Source organism: Pyrgilauda ruficollis, unplaced genomic scaffold (genome assembly GCF_017590135.1).
Source record: "Pyrgilauda ruficollis isolate IOZ18807 unplaced genomic scaffold, ASM1759013v1 scaffold10, whole genome shotgun sequence".
In the NCBI taxonomy this organism is placed as follows: Eukaryota; Metazoa; Chordata; class Aves; order Passeriformes; family Passeridae; genus Pyrgilauda; species Pyrgilauda ruficollis.
In genome coordinates, this window is record NW_024508101.1 from 12,590,831 (window position 1) to 12,610,146 (window position 19,316).

Below are 19,316 nucleotides of genomic sequence, written 5' to 3' on the forward strand. Positions count from 1 at the left end.
GCTTAAAAAATATACAAAACTCTTACAATCTGCAAAAATAAAGGGGAGAGTTTTCTTTGTGGTACTTTAATATACCATGAGACTTCTAGTCCTCAAACTCTACCAAAATGGTAAATGCTTTTTCCATAGCACCTTTGGATTTTTCAGAATTACTGGAAGATAAACTCAGTAGCTTTGCACCAGTCTGATAGAAGCTCTGTGTTCATGGCAATCTTGTGTTTCTCAGGTGGAAATCTGAGGATGTCCAGCCCTAGTGAAGGTAGTCAGTACAAGTGTACTGAACTGAGCTACTCGAGAGTGGAAGGACAGAACACCCTCTGAACATCCTCATTAAACTGAGTTCCAAGAGGAAGACAAAGAATGTTCTGTGATTCAGATATGTTTCAATTTTCAGCAAACAATTTGTATCTTAGTACTGGCAGTATTAGACATTCTGAACACATGCAGAAAGGAAGTGATGGATGCCTGCAGTTCCTTCCACTGTTGCAAGGATGTTTTCATGTAAATATTTTTTTCTGAGTACCTATACTTAAAAATTACAGTTAAATCTTTGAGACTTACTTTTGAGATGTCCCACCTTCCAGCCTTGGAAGTTTGGTTTAGATTTGAGTTTCACAGATTCTGAAGTCACAGGCCTTTAAATAGTAAGGGAAGCCCATGAGGTTAATTGTATGAGTTGTGTTGTTTAGAAAAAAATTTGTCCTTTCCAGCTATTGCTACTGTGTCTGAGTCGTTCTTGCTATGTTCTTTAGGCCATACCCTGAGGCAAAGTCTCTTCTCACTCAAGCTTGAAAGTTCTTGTCTACTGTCACCTCAAATTTAATGACCTTATAGAGTTCATCTAATAATAGAAGTACAGATTCCACTTTTTCTTCACCTGGTATTTGCCAATAAAGTATACTTTGACAATTCAGATGGGTATAGGTAAATAATGATTAACAGCCAAATATGGATATAAACATCTGTATTTAGATGTTGGTAATTGAGCATGACCATGTTTAAACACTGGGCCTAGAATATTTGGTTTGCAAGTATTGGAAGCCCATGTGACTATCAGGAAAGACCTACCTCATGAGTAAGGCTGTTGAGTAATCTAAGGTAAAAATAATTCATATGAGTCTTAATTATTGAAAAAAACCCCATCCCAAACCAACACAACAGTCAACCCCCTGAGAAATGCATAAGTACAACAGCAATGTGTGAAAAATTCTTTAATTCTAAGCTATTCTAACCTCTAAAATATTATTTATTGTGAATAAACAGACTACTGGTTTACAATCAGGTAAGTTGTGATAATTGAGTTGAATTTAGAAGAACTGTCTTTAAAAGCTATTCTAACAGAAATTTGGTAGCATTAATATGCTGAAGAAAAGAGAGAAGGATATTGAGATTTAGTTCCTCTTCCTCTAGATAGGTAAGAGCACCAACAAGTGACACTTTGAACCATTTTCAGGTCTGGTTCCTGAGCAAGAAAACCCTCATTAACTTGACCATTTCTCATTTTGTGAACCAGTCATTGATTAATTCAGAAGAACCCCATAAAATGGTGCTTATTCTATATGTAGGGATTGTTCTGTATGCAGACATTTGCAGATGAGGAGAACATCAGGGTGTAGCAGAAGAACTAAAGGGGGCCCCTCAGGGTGGCCCATTCTTCCCGGTGAACCACAGAAGTCCTACCAGCCTTTCTGTGGTAAGTTTGCTCCAGTGAATGAATTATTTGTCAATCACACTCATTTATGTTTGTGATCACAAAGGTAACAATTTGTGCATGTATCTGGGAATATTTTTTTTCTTATATTTCAATTAAATTTACTTTATCATTATATTTTAATTTCTTGATTTACTTTTTTTTTTTTGTTTTAAGGGGTTGGATAATAATATGAACTACAGATCAATTTAGGGTTCTTTTTCCCTTTTCTTGTCTTGCAGATTTTTAACATCTGGTAGGAAATGCATTGCATAGGAGGAAGGTCAGAAAAAGGACTTGATGAACGCAACTTGAAAGACTTCCTGGAGGCAGGTAATGATGCAGTTCCTTGGCTTCTGATTCTGCTCATTTGATATGAGGCCCATGTAGTAGCTGCTTAGAATGCTACATGATAGATATTAATGAAGCACAGAATCACAATCGTTTAACCTAATTGCTCTGTAAAATAAAATAAATTGAACCATTGTTGTTCTATTCTTTCTTGTAGATCATCCTGTGATGAGCTCACCCTGTGTACCATCATTTTCCTCACAGAAAACATGAAAAATAAGAGGGTTAGAAGAAGCCTGTGAAAAGGATTAGATTGCACTCTTTTTGTCTACAAAAATGTCCTTATGTTGTAAACTGTTCTAAAGAAAATGCTGTCATCCAAATGCAATAAGACAAAGAACTTTCAATAAAAGTATATAAAACATAGTTATTTTTAAGTATGTTTTTATTAAAATTGCAAAGAAACTTTGGTGTTAGGTTTTTCATAGAATAATACACTTCCAAAACTGTGTTTACAGAGATACGGGGTGTGGAGGACTTGAGCAGTGGAAGAAACAAGTGCAAGTAAGAGATTTAACGTAGAATGATTCTTTGTTGTTGGAATGTTTGCTACTGAATGAAAATGTTACATCCATTTCATTTTTATTGCCTCTAAATACAGTAAGACCCTCATATTCATGCTTATACTTAAAAGACTTGCACATGATCTAGTCTGCAATGACTTTGCTGCGGTGATGTCACTGACTAGAATTACACTTGTGCTGATGGAAATAAGGAAAGAGTCAGACCATTGGTTCACAGAGACCTGCTGAGAGCCAAAGTTCAGCCCTGAAATCCAGCCTTCTGAAAAAAGGCACAGAGCAATATCCAGATAGAAAATGAATAATGCCTGTAAAGGGAGCCTTTGGCATGCTGAGGTACTAACTGTGGACCTGTTCCTGAAGATATTGCTGTTAGGTAGGAGTTGATGCCAAGAATTTTTGACGTTTGTGGGATAAGTCCATCAATTGGCAGGATATGTGAAGAAGTGATTTTGAAAATGGAGGCTGTGTGGTAAGATATAGGGGCCTAGAAAATCTGCCTGACTCTATTGTGAGAGTCCATAGAGAGCTGTAAATAACCAGATAGTATTTAACCAAGAAGTAATGCAGTAAGTAAACTATGGAATAAATTGTTTCTGTAATATGTCAACAGAGTTATGTAGTTGGCAATTTTCCACCAGCTAACTTTTTATACTCTCTAGGTTTCTGTTCTTATTTCACACAGTTTCTCTCTTGTGTGTGCAGTTAACCTACCTCTTATAGTTTTTAACCCTTAAATTATCTGGAACTCTTTGGTTTGAATTATCTTGTGCCAAAATGTCTTTTTTATAAGCTTTATATGATGTCAGTAGAGCTTGGGTAATGGTTATTATCAGCCGACTGCTATATTTAAATTTAGGAAAATCTGCCAATTTATAGACTTACTGGGTAATTTAGCAGATTTTTTTTTTTTGTCATGTAGTGACAATTTGGTACACTGGTACTTGTTGAGAGCTTCTAAATGTAGCTTAAGCAGTGAATTGATACTATGGAGTGTGTATGAATGGCATTTCTATCTAGACTGAAGATTTGGCATGTTCAATGAGTCCCGTGTGCTTAAACTAGTGTCAAATTCAAGCTCCCTAGTGATTTACAGAAGGCCTAGATCAAATTCCTCACAGGGATGTTTGGGAAGGCATAGAAAGAATTTGAAAGAATTGTTAGGACTGACCTTGTCTAAGGCTATGAAAACTTTAAGAAAGAAATATGAAATCAATGTGAAATCAAACTTTTCAGGTGCTATTGAGGTTAAGAGTTGTTGCTCTGTAGTGTGAAGGGAGAGTGGAAAGAAAAGAATAGTCAGTATGAGCTACAGAATCTCTAAAGAGAAGTGTCAGCATTTACAGATGCCTAACTCCTAACAGAAGTATCAGAAGAAAAGTGTAAGATGGATGGATGAACCATAAATATATTAAGTGAGGGGCAATAGCTCATTGCAGCCTTAGTGCACAGAAATTCTGTTAACTTGATAATCAGTGAGTTAACAGCATTAATATTTATGTTCTAATAACTAGGCTTAAGACTGAATGATGAAAGAAAATTATTTCATCCCCTAAAATATAGTAGTCTTTAAGGTGGAGACTTGGCAAGGAACTGTTGAGTGAGATTTTGTAGTTTTCACTTATTTAGCACTTTTTGTTCAGCTATTTCAGAACTACATTATTAATGTGTCTGTGAGAAGTTTTTTGAAAAGTCAGGGAAAGGTTGGTTCTCCTTTGTTATGCATATCACAATCCATGTGTCAGCACACAGACTAAAGTTTTCTCTGTTTTCTATTATGAGTTTTAGGCCATAGAATATTCTGAAAAGAATTCATCTGGTATACACTTAGCTGCAAGTTTTCATTATGCTAATTCTGTCAACAGTATATAGACCGTGAAGTCTTAGTGCATTTATTAAGTGCTAAATAGAGATCAAGATTTTTTCAGATTGGCTTTTCTCGTTGTGGCTAAGGATTCTTTAGCAACATACTGTGTTTTCCAAAGAGAATTGCTCTTTAGAAGTGAAACTCTACAAATCCAATCTCCATAGTAACACTAGATCCTTCTGCCAGCCTCTGCTGCTGCAAATTTCCTTGTCAAACTGAAGTAGGTAGTTTCACAGTTGTATAAAACCAGTTTCTTTCATGCATTTAGAATGGAGAAGTAAACCAACACTTTTATTGGTCATTTTGCTTATACTATTGAATATCCTTTCTCATTTCCATTGCTGGTATTTTATGATTTTGGCATTTGTGGGGGGCAAAGTGTTCTGAAGTGGAATTTGAGCTTGTAGTTGTACTAGAGAACATGTTTAGTGTAAGACAAATCTTGAAGAAATGGCTTATTGACTGAAATGACTTTAACAAGAGTCTTTCAGCATGTTGAGAATTCTGTTTCTATTCTACGTATCTCTGCTTACCAATGAGACTTTTGCCTGCCATGGGGATCACAAGCTAATTGAATTAAAATGGCATCAAAATAATTTCTCTAGTTCAGAAGTATTTTCATAAATAATGAGTTAGACTTGTTTATCCAACTGGTATACATAAAAGGAATCTCTCGCCATTAGTACTCCCCTGGGAAGCCGTGCAGTGTATCCCTGTGCTTCTCAAGGCTGCTCAGCTGAGGGGAGCACTGTGTGTTCTTTCCTGATCCTGGAAGGAGGCACCACTGTGGATTCCTAAAACTGTGGATCCTGATTCCTTCTGGCACATAAGCTGTCCCATGGGTTGTCTTTCACTGTCCTGATGAGGAAACAGTTCCTGAGTGGGACTGCTGGGGTTGTGCAGTCGTTAGACTGGGTGGATGAGGTAGCTTTGCATGAAACACTGAGTGTGTGTTCTGACCTTCCTTCCCACCTTAAAATGAGAAGTAGATTTGATGGATGATCAAAATGCTGTTGGAATGACATAGTGACAGGATGTGTCTGCTTATGGATGGGAAATGTCTGTATTTTTACACATACAGTGAGTGTGCTTTTGGTCTTTTGATTAGTGATGAGTTGCAAGTTTGTAATGAAAATGTTAGTGGTGTGCAGCCTGGCATAACTGTCCAGTGAGGAGAAAGGAAGAAGCTGTGGGCTGAATAAATTGTTCTGGTTTCCTATTTAGAGCGAGAAGTTTGCCACTTTGATGATGAAAAATGGCCATTTTGTGGAATAGCAACTGATATTGTGATGTCTATACTTAACATTGTATGAAATGTATACAGGTATGTAAAAGTTCATGTAGATGTCTATTTAATAATGCTACTGATCAATATGTGGAAATTCTACAAGGGAGGAGGAATTCAGGTATAGACTTTTTTGTTCTGGGAGTTCAAAAGTATTTAAGTTGAAACTTTTGTCTGCTGTAACTCCTTTGCTTTTCATATATTCTTCAGTGTATGAACCAGAGCTTGAAAGGGTTGATGGTGTCTTGTCTGTGCATCCCATACTTGCCTTAGACTGAATTAAGTTAATCTCTAATTTTAATGTGCAAAGGAAAGGAGAAATGGTAAAAAAGAGCAAGTTCCTTCTCGGGTATGAATTGAGGTCCCTGCAGGACCTCTGGGCTGGTCCTGTGTGTTACATTGTCCTGTGCTCCACATAAAAGAGAGAATGTGTTCTTCAGAAGAAGGACAGTCTGGCTAAGAGAAGAAAACATTAAACCTTCTTGTTTAAAAAGTTATCCTGAAACAACGTATTGTTCTGAAAAGCATTCAGCTGACTCTGCCTCTCTTTTGAAACAAATATGACAAAAGATATTTATAGTAGCAGTAATTCCAGGTTTTTGAGTTTAAAAATATGCAAAAATCAGATAATATGTGGCATGTAATATTTTTTCTCAGTATATTAAGGCAGTTTTATTTGTTGAAACTGTACCTGCTGTGTTCAGGCCTTCTGTAATAGTGACTCTAAAAGTTATCAAAACAAACCAAACCCCATACCTATACTGAGGTAAGTTTTGTGCCTAAAAAAAAAGTAAAACATGGAAAGCATAGATAAGGGTGGTTTGTTATTGCTGCCACTTCTGTTTGGAACATGGTGGATTTTTTAAAAGATGTGTAATCATGTCTTCTGTGTAGAATTTAGTATCCTATGTCAACACGCAGTTTTTCTCTATTTGCCAGTTTTCCAGTCTTAACCTATGCAAGCATCATTACATGGATTCACAAAAAAAATTTCGAAAATTCTCCTTTAGGGTCTGTTTTTAATCACAATAAATAATAGCAGTAGTTTTGGTCATGATTCTTTTGATTTACATCTCTGAAGAAAACAAAAGATTTGGCTCTATTTATAGTATCTTTGCATTCAGCATTTATTTTGAGTACTGATGCATGGGGAAGTAGTTTTTAAACTGTCCCTCAGCACCTGGTCTAGGTATTCATGGCAGCTGTGTAGATGCAGAAAAGGTGAAGTTTGAACTGTGTGAGGAAGTGCTGTCTTGCTCCTTGTGTTGCCCTGAGGTAAGGAAAAGGAATAAAATAATGAATTTCTTTTCCCATTCTTAAAACTTATCTGTGATATGAAGTGTTGTTGTTTCTAAGAGACAACATCAGACACTTTTTACTCTGCCATAATTTAAAAACAGATAAGGAACTGCTATATCTTTTATGCAGTGATAAAATAGGTTTTTTATTGATTTTTTTTTTCTGATCATATTTTAAGTTCATGTGTGGGTTTTTCTGTTCTGATAAAAATGGAAGACTGGAAGAGGAAGTTTGAACAGATGGATTTGAGTTACCAAGCAACACTTAGTTTCCCAGGCAATGGAAAAAGAATCGGAGCAGGTGCTAAGTGGATATTATTCCTTTAAAAAAAAATTATTGTGAGCTGATGTATGAGCTTCACTTTAAGAGGCTCTTGAAAAACTTCACAGAATGATAAATATTCAATAAACTACCTGTGCAGGTTGTTTCCTATATGACTTGAACGTTCTTTTCTGTAGTTGTGGTAGAACACAGTCTGTGCAGCAAGGCTGTTGTAGAGGACAATGGTGTTGTTTCCTTCACTCTAATATTCTCATATACAATCAACTCTATTTTTCTGATTTTAATGTGTTCCTGTGATTTCAGAGTGAAAGAAGTCCTCTGCATTCTCAAATGTTTAGACATTACCCCCACTACTTCCCTCTTGAGAAGGACTGATTTGGTTGGCAAATCTCAACTGATAGGCAGAGCTGCACTGAATTGGTGGGTGCCTTAAATTCATTTTCTGGCAGATCCAAAAATAGGATTTTTTTAAAAAAAAGTCAATGCAAACTAATTTCTTCCTTTCTTTTTTTAGTGAGATTGTGGTGTGGTGAGTTCTTTTGACAAGCATAAAATTTTAGCTTTCAGTTAAAAAGCATGCTATTTACAAGTTTAAAAAAAAAACCAAACCAATGCCCACCTGCCAAAGCATGCTCATCACTCAAATTGTGTGAAAAATTATCTGTGTCTTCTCTCTTTAGGGTACTGCTCTGTTGTCCCTCTATGCTGTGCATTTGCATAACCTAACAGCTATATGGAACACTTGGGAATGTAGGGATGGCATTTCTCTGAATATCTAGGGGAGATTATGTTGTTAACTGAGAGCTTTGACATTCTGGTACATGACGATATGCTGACTGTAATCTTTGTTAGAAAATATTATCCTAAATTTTCATCCACTACTATCTCCACTCCTTTTCTGCTGCACTGCTCTCCTGTTCTGACACTGGGCATTGTTCCCATCCAGGTGCTGGACCTGGCCCTTGAGGGTTCCCAGGAGCACGTTCCTGCAGCCTGTCACTGTCCCTCTCAGCCATCCCTTCCCAGCCAACAGCACTGCTCAGCCTGCTGCCATCTGTGGGCTTGCTGAGCCTGTGCTCAGTCCCATTGATCGAGGTATTGGATAGTATTTGTCTCAATATGGGCTCTTGGATGCCACAAATATTGTCACAAAACTTAGTTTGCATTTAAAAAAACCTTGATATACCACAGAGCCAATGAACTTACACATTTGGAGTCTTATTAACTGATGTTTGCTGGCTTTGCTGATTAAGTTTAAATACTAAATAGCCTAAACCAGCAGTAATTTTAAATGCATGTAAGTAAAACCTACCCATATTTAGAAAAGCACTTCCTAGAGAATTAGGGAACTGAAAATCAAACCCATAAGTTACTTTAGTCCACATTAAGGGAAAAAAGACATGAAAACATAGGCTAGAAAAAGTAATAACAAAAGAGTGTATAAATGAACAAGTCTGGACATTAGTAGATACGACTATGCTTTTCAGAATTAAAAAAATCCTCTGCTAATCAATTTGAAGTATTACGGCAACATGGAGATGGGCCAGCACTCCCCTGGGTTGGCTCAGGCTGTTTACAGTGACTGATGTTTTCTCAATGTAAATTTATAAAATGATTTCTATCAGAAAAGTGAGCACATGTTTGAAGTTCTGTGCATGTTAACACCAGCTAACACATTCTGCAGTAACCTTAAGAGCTCTGTGCAGCAAGTGTGTGAAACATGTAGTACTTCTGGCTTCGACTTGTCAAGTGTGAGTCTGGTTTTGGCAGGGCTATTTTGCTGCCATTTGAGAACTAAGTTCTTAATTTAATAATTTAAATTGGTTTTGTGTCTGCAATCAGGCAGAAGAGGAGCACTGGTGCAGAACAGAAATTAAACAAGTATTGCTGTGTGTGTGCATAGGATGGAAGGTGGGGAAAGCACTTAACAGGATATCACCCTTTGTCTTTTTGTTTTTCTAGGACAGAACTCTTAGGTTTCAGCTTGTTTAAGGAAGCTATCAGGAGGTTAGCTGTGTGAGTATGGAAAGAACTATTGGAAAACTGCTTTCCTCTATTTAGAGGAAATGGCTAGCTCATCTCTAGCCAGATGAGCTGGCTATAGAAATACCACAAGCGCCGTGTGTTGGCGCTGCTGGTAACATCCTATCTCGCAGTACCATCCACGTTTAGATGGTTTTGGTTTTTTATTATTTATGAACAGTGGAGCTGGCACACAGCAGCATCTCTACTGTGTGTTCTGGATCTTGGGATTGTATTTAGTAATCTTTGCTGTGACTTTACCCTTTTAAGTGTTGCCTGTATGCTTTTGATGGCAGGAGCAAGGGAAGTCTATTCTTAGTTACACCCTAAGGTGGAATTCCATTATTACTGCATGGTTAGTGTTACACTTATTCTGAAACTGATGGGATATTGCTTTCTTTTTCAGCCTTATTAAAAAGTTCTTTGTGTGCTCAAGCTTCTAAATGGGAGGGAAGTAGTGGAAATAAGTCTTTAAAATAATGGATTTGTTGGATAAGGATTTTTTTTAAACGCTATGGATTACAGAAAGGATTTGTAACAAGGATTTTGCATTTTAAGAATTTGAAGATGTGATTTTAATAAAAGATAGTGTTCTAAAAAAAGATCCCCACACTCAAAACCAAATAGCTAAAAATCCTGGTTTATAACTCCCAACAACGTTTCATTTATGTGTCTTACTGCAAATTAAGTGACTCTTTTTAGTGCACCTGAGTTACTAATAAATGACTATTTAAACATTTAGCTTTTAAAAAAAGGCATATTTTTCCATGCAATTTTAAAGCTTTATATACACTGAAAAGAGAATTTTTTAGCCAAGAATGTTTCTAGAGTGTATTTGCTTTGCAGAAGTGTGAGCAGCAGTTGAAACGTCTGTTTTCTGAGGCTAATAGACTACACCTGAAAACAAATATATGGCCTTCCTTTACTGCTGACACTCAAGCATTCTTCTTTAAGAAAGTGGTGAAAAGGGAGAAAACTGTTTATCATCAAAGTTTCTTTTTCTGAAAGTATGTGTGAAGCAATAACTCTTCCCATTTTCTAAATTTGGGAAGTATTTTTGTAAGAGGACAAGAGATTAATGGTACTGTGCAAAACAGAAATGATCCTCTAGGAGTTTTATTCCTTCCACAAAGAAAAGAAATAAATTTTCAAGAATTCTGGTGAAAGTGGAGTTTCAGTAGCTCCTTTCAGAAAACGCTCTGTGTGCTTTCAATTACAAACTAAATTGTCCCACATGCATTTCAAGCTCCATATACAAATCGTGTTTTCACTTGAAACTTTTTGTATGTGGTCTCTTGCCAGAGGACAAACTTCCAGTATGACAAAGCATGTGGTTGCTTAAGGTGTTTTTGACATACAGGTCAAAGAAAAGCTGAGTTGCTTAAAGCTCAGATTATTTTTGCTCATATTCTGTCCTTAGCTATGTTAGTAAAACTTCATAAGCCCCTCTTATGTGCATGAGTTCAGGAATAAATGGAAGTCTGATCATTGCAAAGAAATACTTTGGCTCGTGATTCAATATGGTGGTTTTCAGCTAGTGTAAAAACTCCTTTTTTCTCCCTCATACTCTTCTTTACATCTCCAGGTTTTTTAATGTAGGGCAGGGATGGTGTTAGACTCATTGTTCAAGAGCAGTACTGAGGCCATTGAGGTTATTGCTGGACTTGACCGTTGTGATGAGCTATTGACCTTTGTTGTATAGTTTGGTGGTGGTCCCTGATTAATGCAATTTCTTTCATATTCATCAAAATTACTATCTTTTTATTTAAAATGAAAAATTGAGAGAGAATTAGGCATGCATCTGAGCATTTTGCTTAATTCTGAGAACTTAAATTTTAATACCTCTAATTTACAAAGGAAATCTCTACAGACCTTTTGTAGCTACCAGCTCTTCACATTTTTTCTAATTTTTCATTTCATGTTCTTATATGCACATTTTCATTTCTTCAAGCTATGAAATTGAAAAAGAATTGGTTAGAATTTGACAAAATTCCTTTAGCAGGTTCTCCCAGAGTTCAAATACCTATAATGGTGAATTTTTAAAAGAAAATTTATGGTAACATGATTTTTAGAATCCTTTCCAATAAAAGGCTCCTTTTTCCTGTGCACTGGAGACAGACATGGGAATTTTGTGTAGTCAGTTTATGGTTTCCAGAAAGACAAAGAGTTTGAACAGGATTTCTTAAATCTACTTTTATTTTAATTGCTGTGAGATGTTTTGGCTGGGGGTAAATGTGAAGAGTTAGAAAACAGCAGATAAGTCTGTATGTTAAGAATTAATCAATTCCTGCATGTTACATTTTTCTAGTATTCTGGTTAAATTGAATTTGATCAGTGTTTCCAATGGTATTTTTGGCTAAAGAAACACTACTGTTTAGACACTTTAGGTAAGTGCTGTGCTTTTATTTAAATGATTGATCAAAATATTGAAATACTACTGACCTAAATTTTAAAGTTCAGAGAAGCTGATCCTGTAGAAGAGCTGCTAAGGCTTTCTTTTCCAGAGGAATGGAACCAGTGTGCTTTGGGGTGTTTGAGAGAACTAGCAGCTCTTATGCCATTGTCTGCTGTGATTTGCAGATTTGTACATTTTGTTTGCGAAGGCAAAAAACTGCATTTACTGACACAATGGTTGCTCATGCCAGTTTTTATACTGCCGCCTTTAATAATTTTTCTTTCTTCTTCCAATGCAGACACAGTTTCACACCATCTGTAAATTGCCTATTTTTCTATTTTTTAAATTTCCTTTTAGCACTTTGTGTCATTATTTTAGGCAGCTTTGTGTAAAACCTTGAACTACATTGACAGTGTTGGTATCATCAAATGAGAACAGCGCAGTCACTGATGTCTTGGGAACATTAATAAAATACTTCAGAAACAGAGTAAAGAAGGATCAGTTTGCAGCACCCTGATTTTCCGGCAGCCAAGGGGTGAAGTGTCTTTTAATAAAGCTGGGATAAAACCACAGTTTTATTTGGGAAATTAGTATTAGGTTCAGATTATGCTATGTAGTGGGGATTTTCAGCACCAGTGAATAATGAAAAATCCTGCAGTATCTTCTTATCAATTTCTGAGTGAAAGGATAGAATTCATATTCCACCAGTATTTTAAGATTATATTTATAATCTGTCTCCTCTTTGTTTTTTTTTTTTTTTGGGGGGGGTTTAAGGTAGTATTAAGACTGTGTGTTAAAGTTACTTCTGAGGCCAATATAAGATGCTAACCTAATGTTGTGGAAGGAGAAAGGAATGACCAAGTTTGGATTGAAGCTCATTTTGGTCTAAAAGCAAAGACTATTAAGGTAAATTTCATGTGCAGAAGATCTGATTACCTGATAGTTTTGTATAGGTGCATTAACCACCTTGACAACTGAGCATCATCAGGAAATACAAGGTGCAGGCATTTGGTTACACATTAATTAAAATTAATTATAATTAGTTTGCATGTATAAAGTGGTTACTCAGAATCAGGTGTCATATAGAGGGATATAAAGAAAATCTAATTTTATAAATGATTGCATCTGAGAGATTTTTAGTATAGACTTTGATTGTTACAGAGATGATGACAAGAATTTTTTCATGGATTTAACAATCAAGAGTTCTATTCAATACAGTTTAGGTTAAAAGAAACTATCCCTGGTAAGTTTTTTGATTTTTTTCCCCCCCACATTTTCTTATTTGTCTCTCTGTGTTTTTTATTAAAAGAAATTGAAAACAAGAAATAGACATAATTCCAGAAATGATGTAATGGATAAAAATCTGGTTTCCTTAGGCTATGAGGACTTTCTGAAATCTCTAGAATATCTCTTGCTTAGCTGTTCAGGCAAATTTGAAAGCCTCCAGATGACCTCAGACAGTAAAACAATCAGGGTAACAATCAGGTATCATGCACATAAAGTGTATCCTTAAATTAGTACCCCAAAAGTATATCCCTGAATCAGGTACCCCAAATAAAAAAGCACATACATAGAACAACATAAATTCAAGAACTGAGCCTTGTGGGAGTCTCCAAACATTTGAATCTGATTGGAAGAAAACCCACACAAAATAATGAAGTGGGAGTCATTTTCTGATCTTCTCCAGAATCCTAAAGTCTGCTTCATTTTACCATCAGGGATAGAGAAGAAAAGCTTTTAAGTCAGCCAGCATCAGATTGATTCATAAAGCAAACAGGAAAAGCATTATGAGGCAAGGCTTCATGCTATGATAGACATCTCGGAATACGCATCTTTGGCAGTCTATACATCTTTGGCTAAGGGGGTGGAAACTCTGGTTTGTCTCCCTGGGCAATGTGTGGAATCCTGTTTATATTCCAGCTCAGTTTATATGGCCCTGGGGAGCAAAGTCTGGTCTTAGAATTAGCTGTAATTTTTGCTGATCTGATAGTGGTATGACTGGCCAACTATTCTTTTGTGTAACTGTATGACAAATTCATTACATACTCTTATTTTTTAAAACATTTGTGCAGTGAAGGTACTTATTTCATCTAAGAAAAACAGCTGGTGGCGATTGAGTGATTCCTTGCATAGGTGATTTGCAAAGATTTCTTTCTTTTTATAATATGGAGAGTTGCATTTAAATTAAAAAAAAAAAACCACAAGGAAAAGGGCCCAATCAGATATACTATTTCATAAATGAAGAAAGAATTTCATAAATGCCAAAGCATTTGAAAAATGCATAAAAGCAAAATTATAAGTTGACTGTTAAAGGTAGTTTAAATATATGTATATGTACCTGCAGTATATTTAATAAAAAACTGTTCAGACTTAGTGTTAAGTGTACTAATATGTCTCTTTCAGTTATTTTAGTACATTAGGCCGCATATTTTTTAATCTATTTTATAAAAATGTTTATTAACAATAGACTTCAGTTTAATAACACATAGTAATTAGTCTTTGAGAACAGTTGTTTCTCACAGTCATGGATAAGCAATATGTTTGTTGCTACACAGAAGAAGAAACTGATTGATAGTTTGTGATACAAAAAATGGCTTTTAAACTTCTGGGTTATAAGTGAGGCAAGACCTTGGTTCCTTGGCCTCAAGCATAAACATCTTTTTCATGGCTACAAGGTTAGTTCAGGAGTCTGTGTGGAGCACTGCAGTAGAAAGAACTGGGACATAAAGAGATCAAGGATGATACTCCTGTTCTTTAGAGCAGAAAGACTCCAAAAGAGTAGAAATGGGACAATATCTGTCCTGTTTCAGGTTTTTTTAAGAAACTTCTTAGATGGTTTATGGGAAGGGAATAAGCATCACCAAATTCTCAAATGAAAGTGTTTTGTCACACCTTTACTACATTTTTTCCAGGTAGTTGTGTGAGTTTTTTATCAGAATATGTCATACCAAGATACAAACCTGGTTTCATGAGACTGAGTGCTGCTGTCTTCATACTCTTGTGGGTTTTTTTTAATTATTGTTTTTATAAGGACCAGTATGTATTTGTACTGTTAACTTTGTCTTAACCAATGCAATCCATTTTTCTTTTGCCTGTGGATTAAGATGCATGCAAAACAGTATGAAAATGTGAAAACTGAAATGTTAATGCTCCTGTAGCGTGTGCGGTGTCAGCCCACTACATAATTATTATCCTTAAAATGTCAAATTTGAATATAATGTATTTAAATTGCTTACTTCAGACAATAGAGGAAAATTAAGAAGAAACTGCAGTAAAAGATTTAACACTTAGCAATGTCTGAATTAGTAACAGAATTGAATAAAGTTTTGTTGTTTAAGCAGCAACAGCAGCATTGTATCTGGACTAAGAAATTCCTTGCTGGGTTGTCACGCCTGCCGTTAATTATTGATAAGGGGTTTCAGAAATAGCGCATGTGCTGTCAGAGTTGGCTGTAACACAAGATAGGGAGTGCACTGGTGGCAGAGGGGATACAGCCAGGGAAGCACCTGTAGCACTTGGAGTTGCCTGCTCTTGTCATCAGACTTTTATTTTGTTGCAATGAGTTCATGTGAGCAATTAAAATAATGGAAAGATGAGTCGTCAAGCTTATTTCTATCGTGTCCCTCCACAGGAATTGCATAGAAGAACCCAACTTCAGCCTGAGCCAGCAAAGACGAAGGCTCTGCAAACAGTCATCGAGATGAAGGTATGGTCTTTGCATGTTTCCCTCTATGTTATTTCTGCAGCATGAACTCATGTACTGGGTATGGCTGGGATGGAGTTACTTTTCCCTGTAGCAGCCTGTCCGGTGCTGTGTTTTGAATTTCAGACTGAAAACAGTGTTGATAACATGCTGATCTTTTAGCTGTTGTCCAACAGGGCTTACACAAAGAGTCAAAGCTTTCCTAGTTTCTCACTCTGCCCCCACCGTGCAAGTAGGGTGGGGGTGGAGAAGAGCCTGGGAGGGAGCACAGTGAGGACAGCTGACCCAAATTCACCACAGGGATAATCCATACTGCCGTGTGACGCTCAGCCTCCGCAAGCTGAAGGGAGGACCTTCAGAGTCACGGCATTTGTGTTCCCAAATAACTCTTGTGCCTGATGAGCTCTCCTGAAAACAGCCAGGCATCTACCTGCCCATGGGAAGCAGTGCATGAATTCCATGTGTCGCTTTGCTTTACATGCTACACCAGCTTTATCTCAAACAATGGGTTTTCCCACTTCTGCTCTCTGGCTCTCTCGCCCATCCCACTGAGGAGGAGTGAACAAGAAGCTGTGACAGCTGCCTAGCAAGTGTTGATTTATGACTTTTACTCGTTAGTTATTGAATGCTTCCTTTACCATGTCAATTTATTTTGTTACGTAGCTAGGAGTAATTAGTACTTATTTATCTTGGTCTGTTTTCTAAAAAGAATTGATTAAAAAAATCAAGTGTGGCATTGCTGAAAAATGAGAACAGAATATTGCTTTTTAAAAAGACTAGGGTGTGTGTGTAGGAGATCCAAAGTACATGGAATAAACTGGCTAATGTGAAATATTTTCCTCCTCAAACCTTAAAACCAGTTCTTGTGTTGGTTGTTATTAGGCCATAATTTTACAGCCAATCTAAGGAAAATATTATCACATCAGCAGATATGACAAAATGTGATGAAACAGCTCTCTTAGTCCTGACTATAGTTCACTCTTTTTGATATATAATATTACTAAAGTGTTGTGGCTTTCCCCTCCACAATAACAAGGAATAAAAATAGTAATTTCAAAAGTGAAAACTGATATTTTTGCATAATTCTATGAGTCTGGATTGTTCATCTTTAAGAGAAATACCATGAGATTTGAGATAATTTGTGAGTTGGCAATGCTGCCTAAAATTCAGTAATGATGATCTTTCATTTCATTCTTAAAAGGAAGTGCAAATTAAAGGCCTCATTTTGCCACTGACTTCTGTTGTGAGCAAATGAGTTCAGCATGTCTGAACATTGTGGTAAACACACAGTTAAAACAACAGCAGGACTTTATCAATACAGTATCTGTCTTTTTGTAGATAATAATTAGTTTGGATTATATGAGTAACAAAGAAGGTACATTGATTACAGAATTCTCTTTTTGGATGTATATTTGCTTTGGACATTAGTTCAGAAGTCTTTGTATGAAATCTATGTTTTTGCAGTAACTCACTACCCTAAATAAATGGGAAAGTAAAGTACTGGCTGAGAAACTTGGTTTTACTATTAATATTCAGAATTATAAATTTAAAAGTTCTGGGATACTAAAGCAATGTGTTAGAATAATGTATAATCTTTCATGTGGTTTATATAACAATGTAAAGGACATGCTGAAGTTAATTTTCAGTTCCTCTTCCTGTACCAAAAGTCTTTGAAAAGAACAGGGATGGGGGTACAGGATGCTTGAGTGACACATGTGATGACTGTCGCTGCTCCTGCAGTGTCTGTCACTGGAGACACTGAAGTGTTTTCTGTTTGATTCCCAGGAGAGATGGGCGTGGTGCAGTATTCCACTTTTTAAAAATCAGATCTTTATAGTGAGGGCTTTCATTGGTTGTGAGTGAGGCTGCAGTCCTGTTGCTGGAGTCCTGATGCAAAGCTGCTCTTTGCCTCTGAGGCACGCAGTTCTTTCTGTCCCTTTGGGGTTGCCCCTGTCTAAAGTAGGCCTAATATTGAAAAGAAAAAGGGACGAATGTAAGATGTTGAAATCCACATGATTAAACAGCAGTTTTCATTACAAATTCCAGATTTGGAATGTTTTCAAGTAAATTTAAATTGTCTTAATCCAGACAGCATTTGTTTTGAAAAAAGTGCAGAACATTTGTTGTGAATGATCAAGCATTGGAGGAATTGTTTCCCTACAATGTTGAGGGTAGAAGGAGGGAGAGGATTAACTGTAATGTGGCAGTCTCAGGCCATCCACTCCCCCACGCAGAGACTCCAAGCAGTTTACATTTCTCTTCACCACACCCAGCCCCTTCCAGCCTCTCACCACTTTTTTTGTCTGAGTGCCTTCCATGGCTCCCCCAGGCTCTGCCAGGATACAACTTTCCCTCCTTCATAAATCTTTCTGTTCTCTCTGTGGTTTTCTTCTGTCTCTTGCCCCTGCTGAATTCTTTCTGTCCCTTTTCCCAGTCTGTATTCCCTTTGATCCAAACAAGTATACCCATTTCTCCTACCTATCCTCTCTTCTGTTTGTTTGTCCTAGACATCTGCACTACGTGTCCTGTCCTGTCATCTTCTTCATTTGTCTCTAAAGCTTTGCAAGTTGTTGCTTATTCTTACAGCAATTGCATTTTTTTGCATAACTGTTGTCTTGTTCACCAGTGTATATCTCCTGTATATTCATGCAAAATTAAAAAAGAGCAAACAAAAGAAGATGGAAAATTCACATCCTATGCCTTGACTCCTGTTTTCTTGCTTTATTTATCCTTTCCAGATATCCGTTGTCTTTTCAGATGCATTGCACAGGCTGTTCTTTCCTAACTTTCTCGTTTTGCTTCATGGACACATTTACTTCCAGATGTCCCATGTCTTTTGTTCTATTGCTTCTCACTACACTCGTTACTGTGTTCTGTTTTCTGCAACTGACCTTATTCTCCAGAAGCCCTTTTTTCTTCTAGAAAGCAGAGTCACAAAACTAAGGGAGGGCCGGATGCTTCCTTCTCTCACATGTTCCTATTATACCCTCAAACTAGTCTAGTTTTGTTTCAGTGGTTGCTTTTGACTTTGTGACTGTGGATATATGTGATTAAACTGCATTTTTCCCCCTCATGCCTAAATCTTAGTCTGTTAAAGTATAAAATAAAATGGTGCATGGAAATCCTTTCCTTTATTTGCAATTGCACCAATGCAATTTCCTTGCATATTGTGTGCTGGCAAATGCCAGATGACTGATATCTTTGAATGTATCTTGAATATCAGTGACATTCAGTGTTGATTAACACCTAATAATTTAAAAAAAGGTTAAAAGGAAACACCCTTTTCACTTGAATTTATGGTAAGTACTCCTGAGCAAATGAATCAGGTCAAAACTGGCTCATCTCTCATGAGGCCCCACCTGGAGTGCTGCCTTCTGTTCTGGGCTCCACAGGACAAAAAAAGACATGGATCTGTTGGAGGAAGTGCAGAGGAGAGGCACAGCAGTGATCCGAGGGCTGGAGCAGCGCTCCTGTGCAGACAGGCTGGCACAGTTGGGCTGCTCGGCCTGGAGAAGAGGAGGCTCTCGGTGGGCTGGCAGCCTTCCAGTGCTGGAAGGGGACATACAGGAAAGGTGGGGACAGACCTTTCAATAGGGCCTGTTGTGACAGGACAAGAAACAGTGGTTTTAAACTGAAATAGGATTGATTTAGATTGGACGCATGAAGAAAAAGAAATTTATGATGGGTGTGGTGGGGCCCTGGCACAGGGTGCCCAGAGAAGCTGTCCCTTCCATGAAGGTGTTCCTGACAAGGTTAGATGGGGCTTGGAGCAACCTGGGATGGTGGAAGGTGTCCCTGGCCATGGCAGGGGGTTGGGTTAGATGGCCTTCAAATGCTGCTTCCAACCCAGCCATTACGGGTTGCTATGGTCTAATTCTATCACTAAAACAGTGATAGTACT

General features: G+C 37.1%; 1 protein-coding gene across 1 annotated transcript in view; it reads left to right on the forward strand.

The window, feature by feature from the left end:
* The window catches only part of ERC2 (ELKS/RAB6-interacting/CAST family member 2), a 283,564-nt gene that overhangs the window by 55,461 nt on the left and 208,787 nt on the right, over nt 1-19,316 (forward strand). Inside the window, exon 4 of the mRNA XM_041462495.1 lies at nt 15,344-15,418. Within this exon, the coding sequence (XP_041318429.1) occupies nt 15,344-15,418 (75 nt within the window). The remainder of the gene's footprint in view (nt 1-15,343; nt 15,419-19,316) is intronic.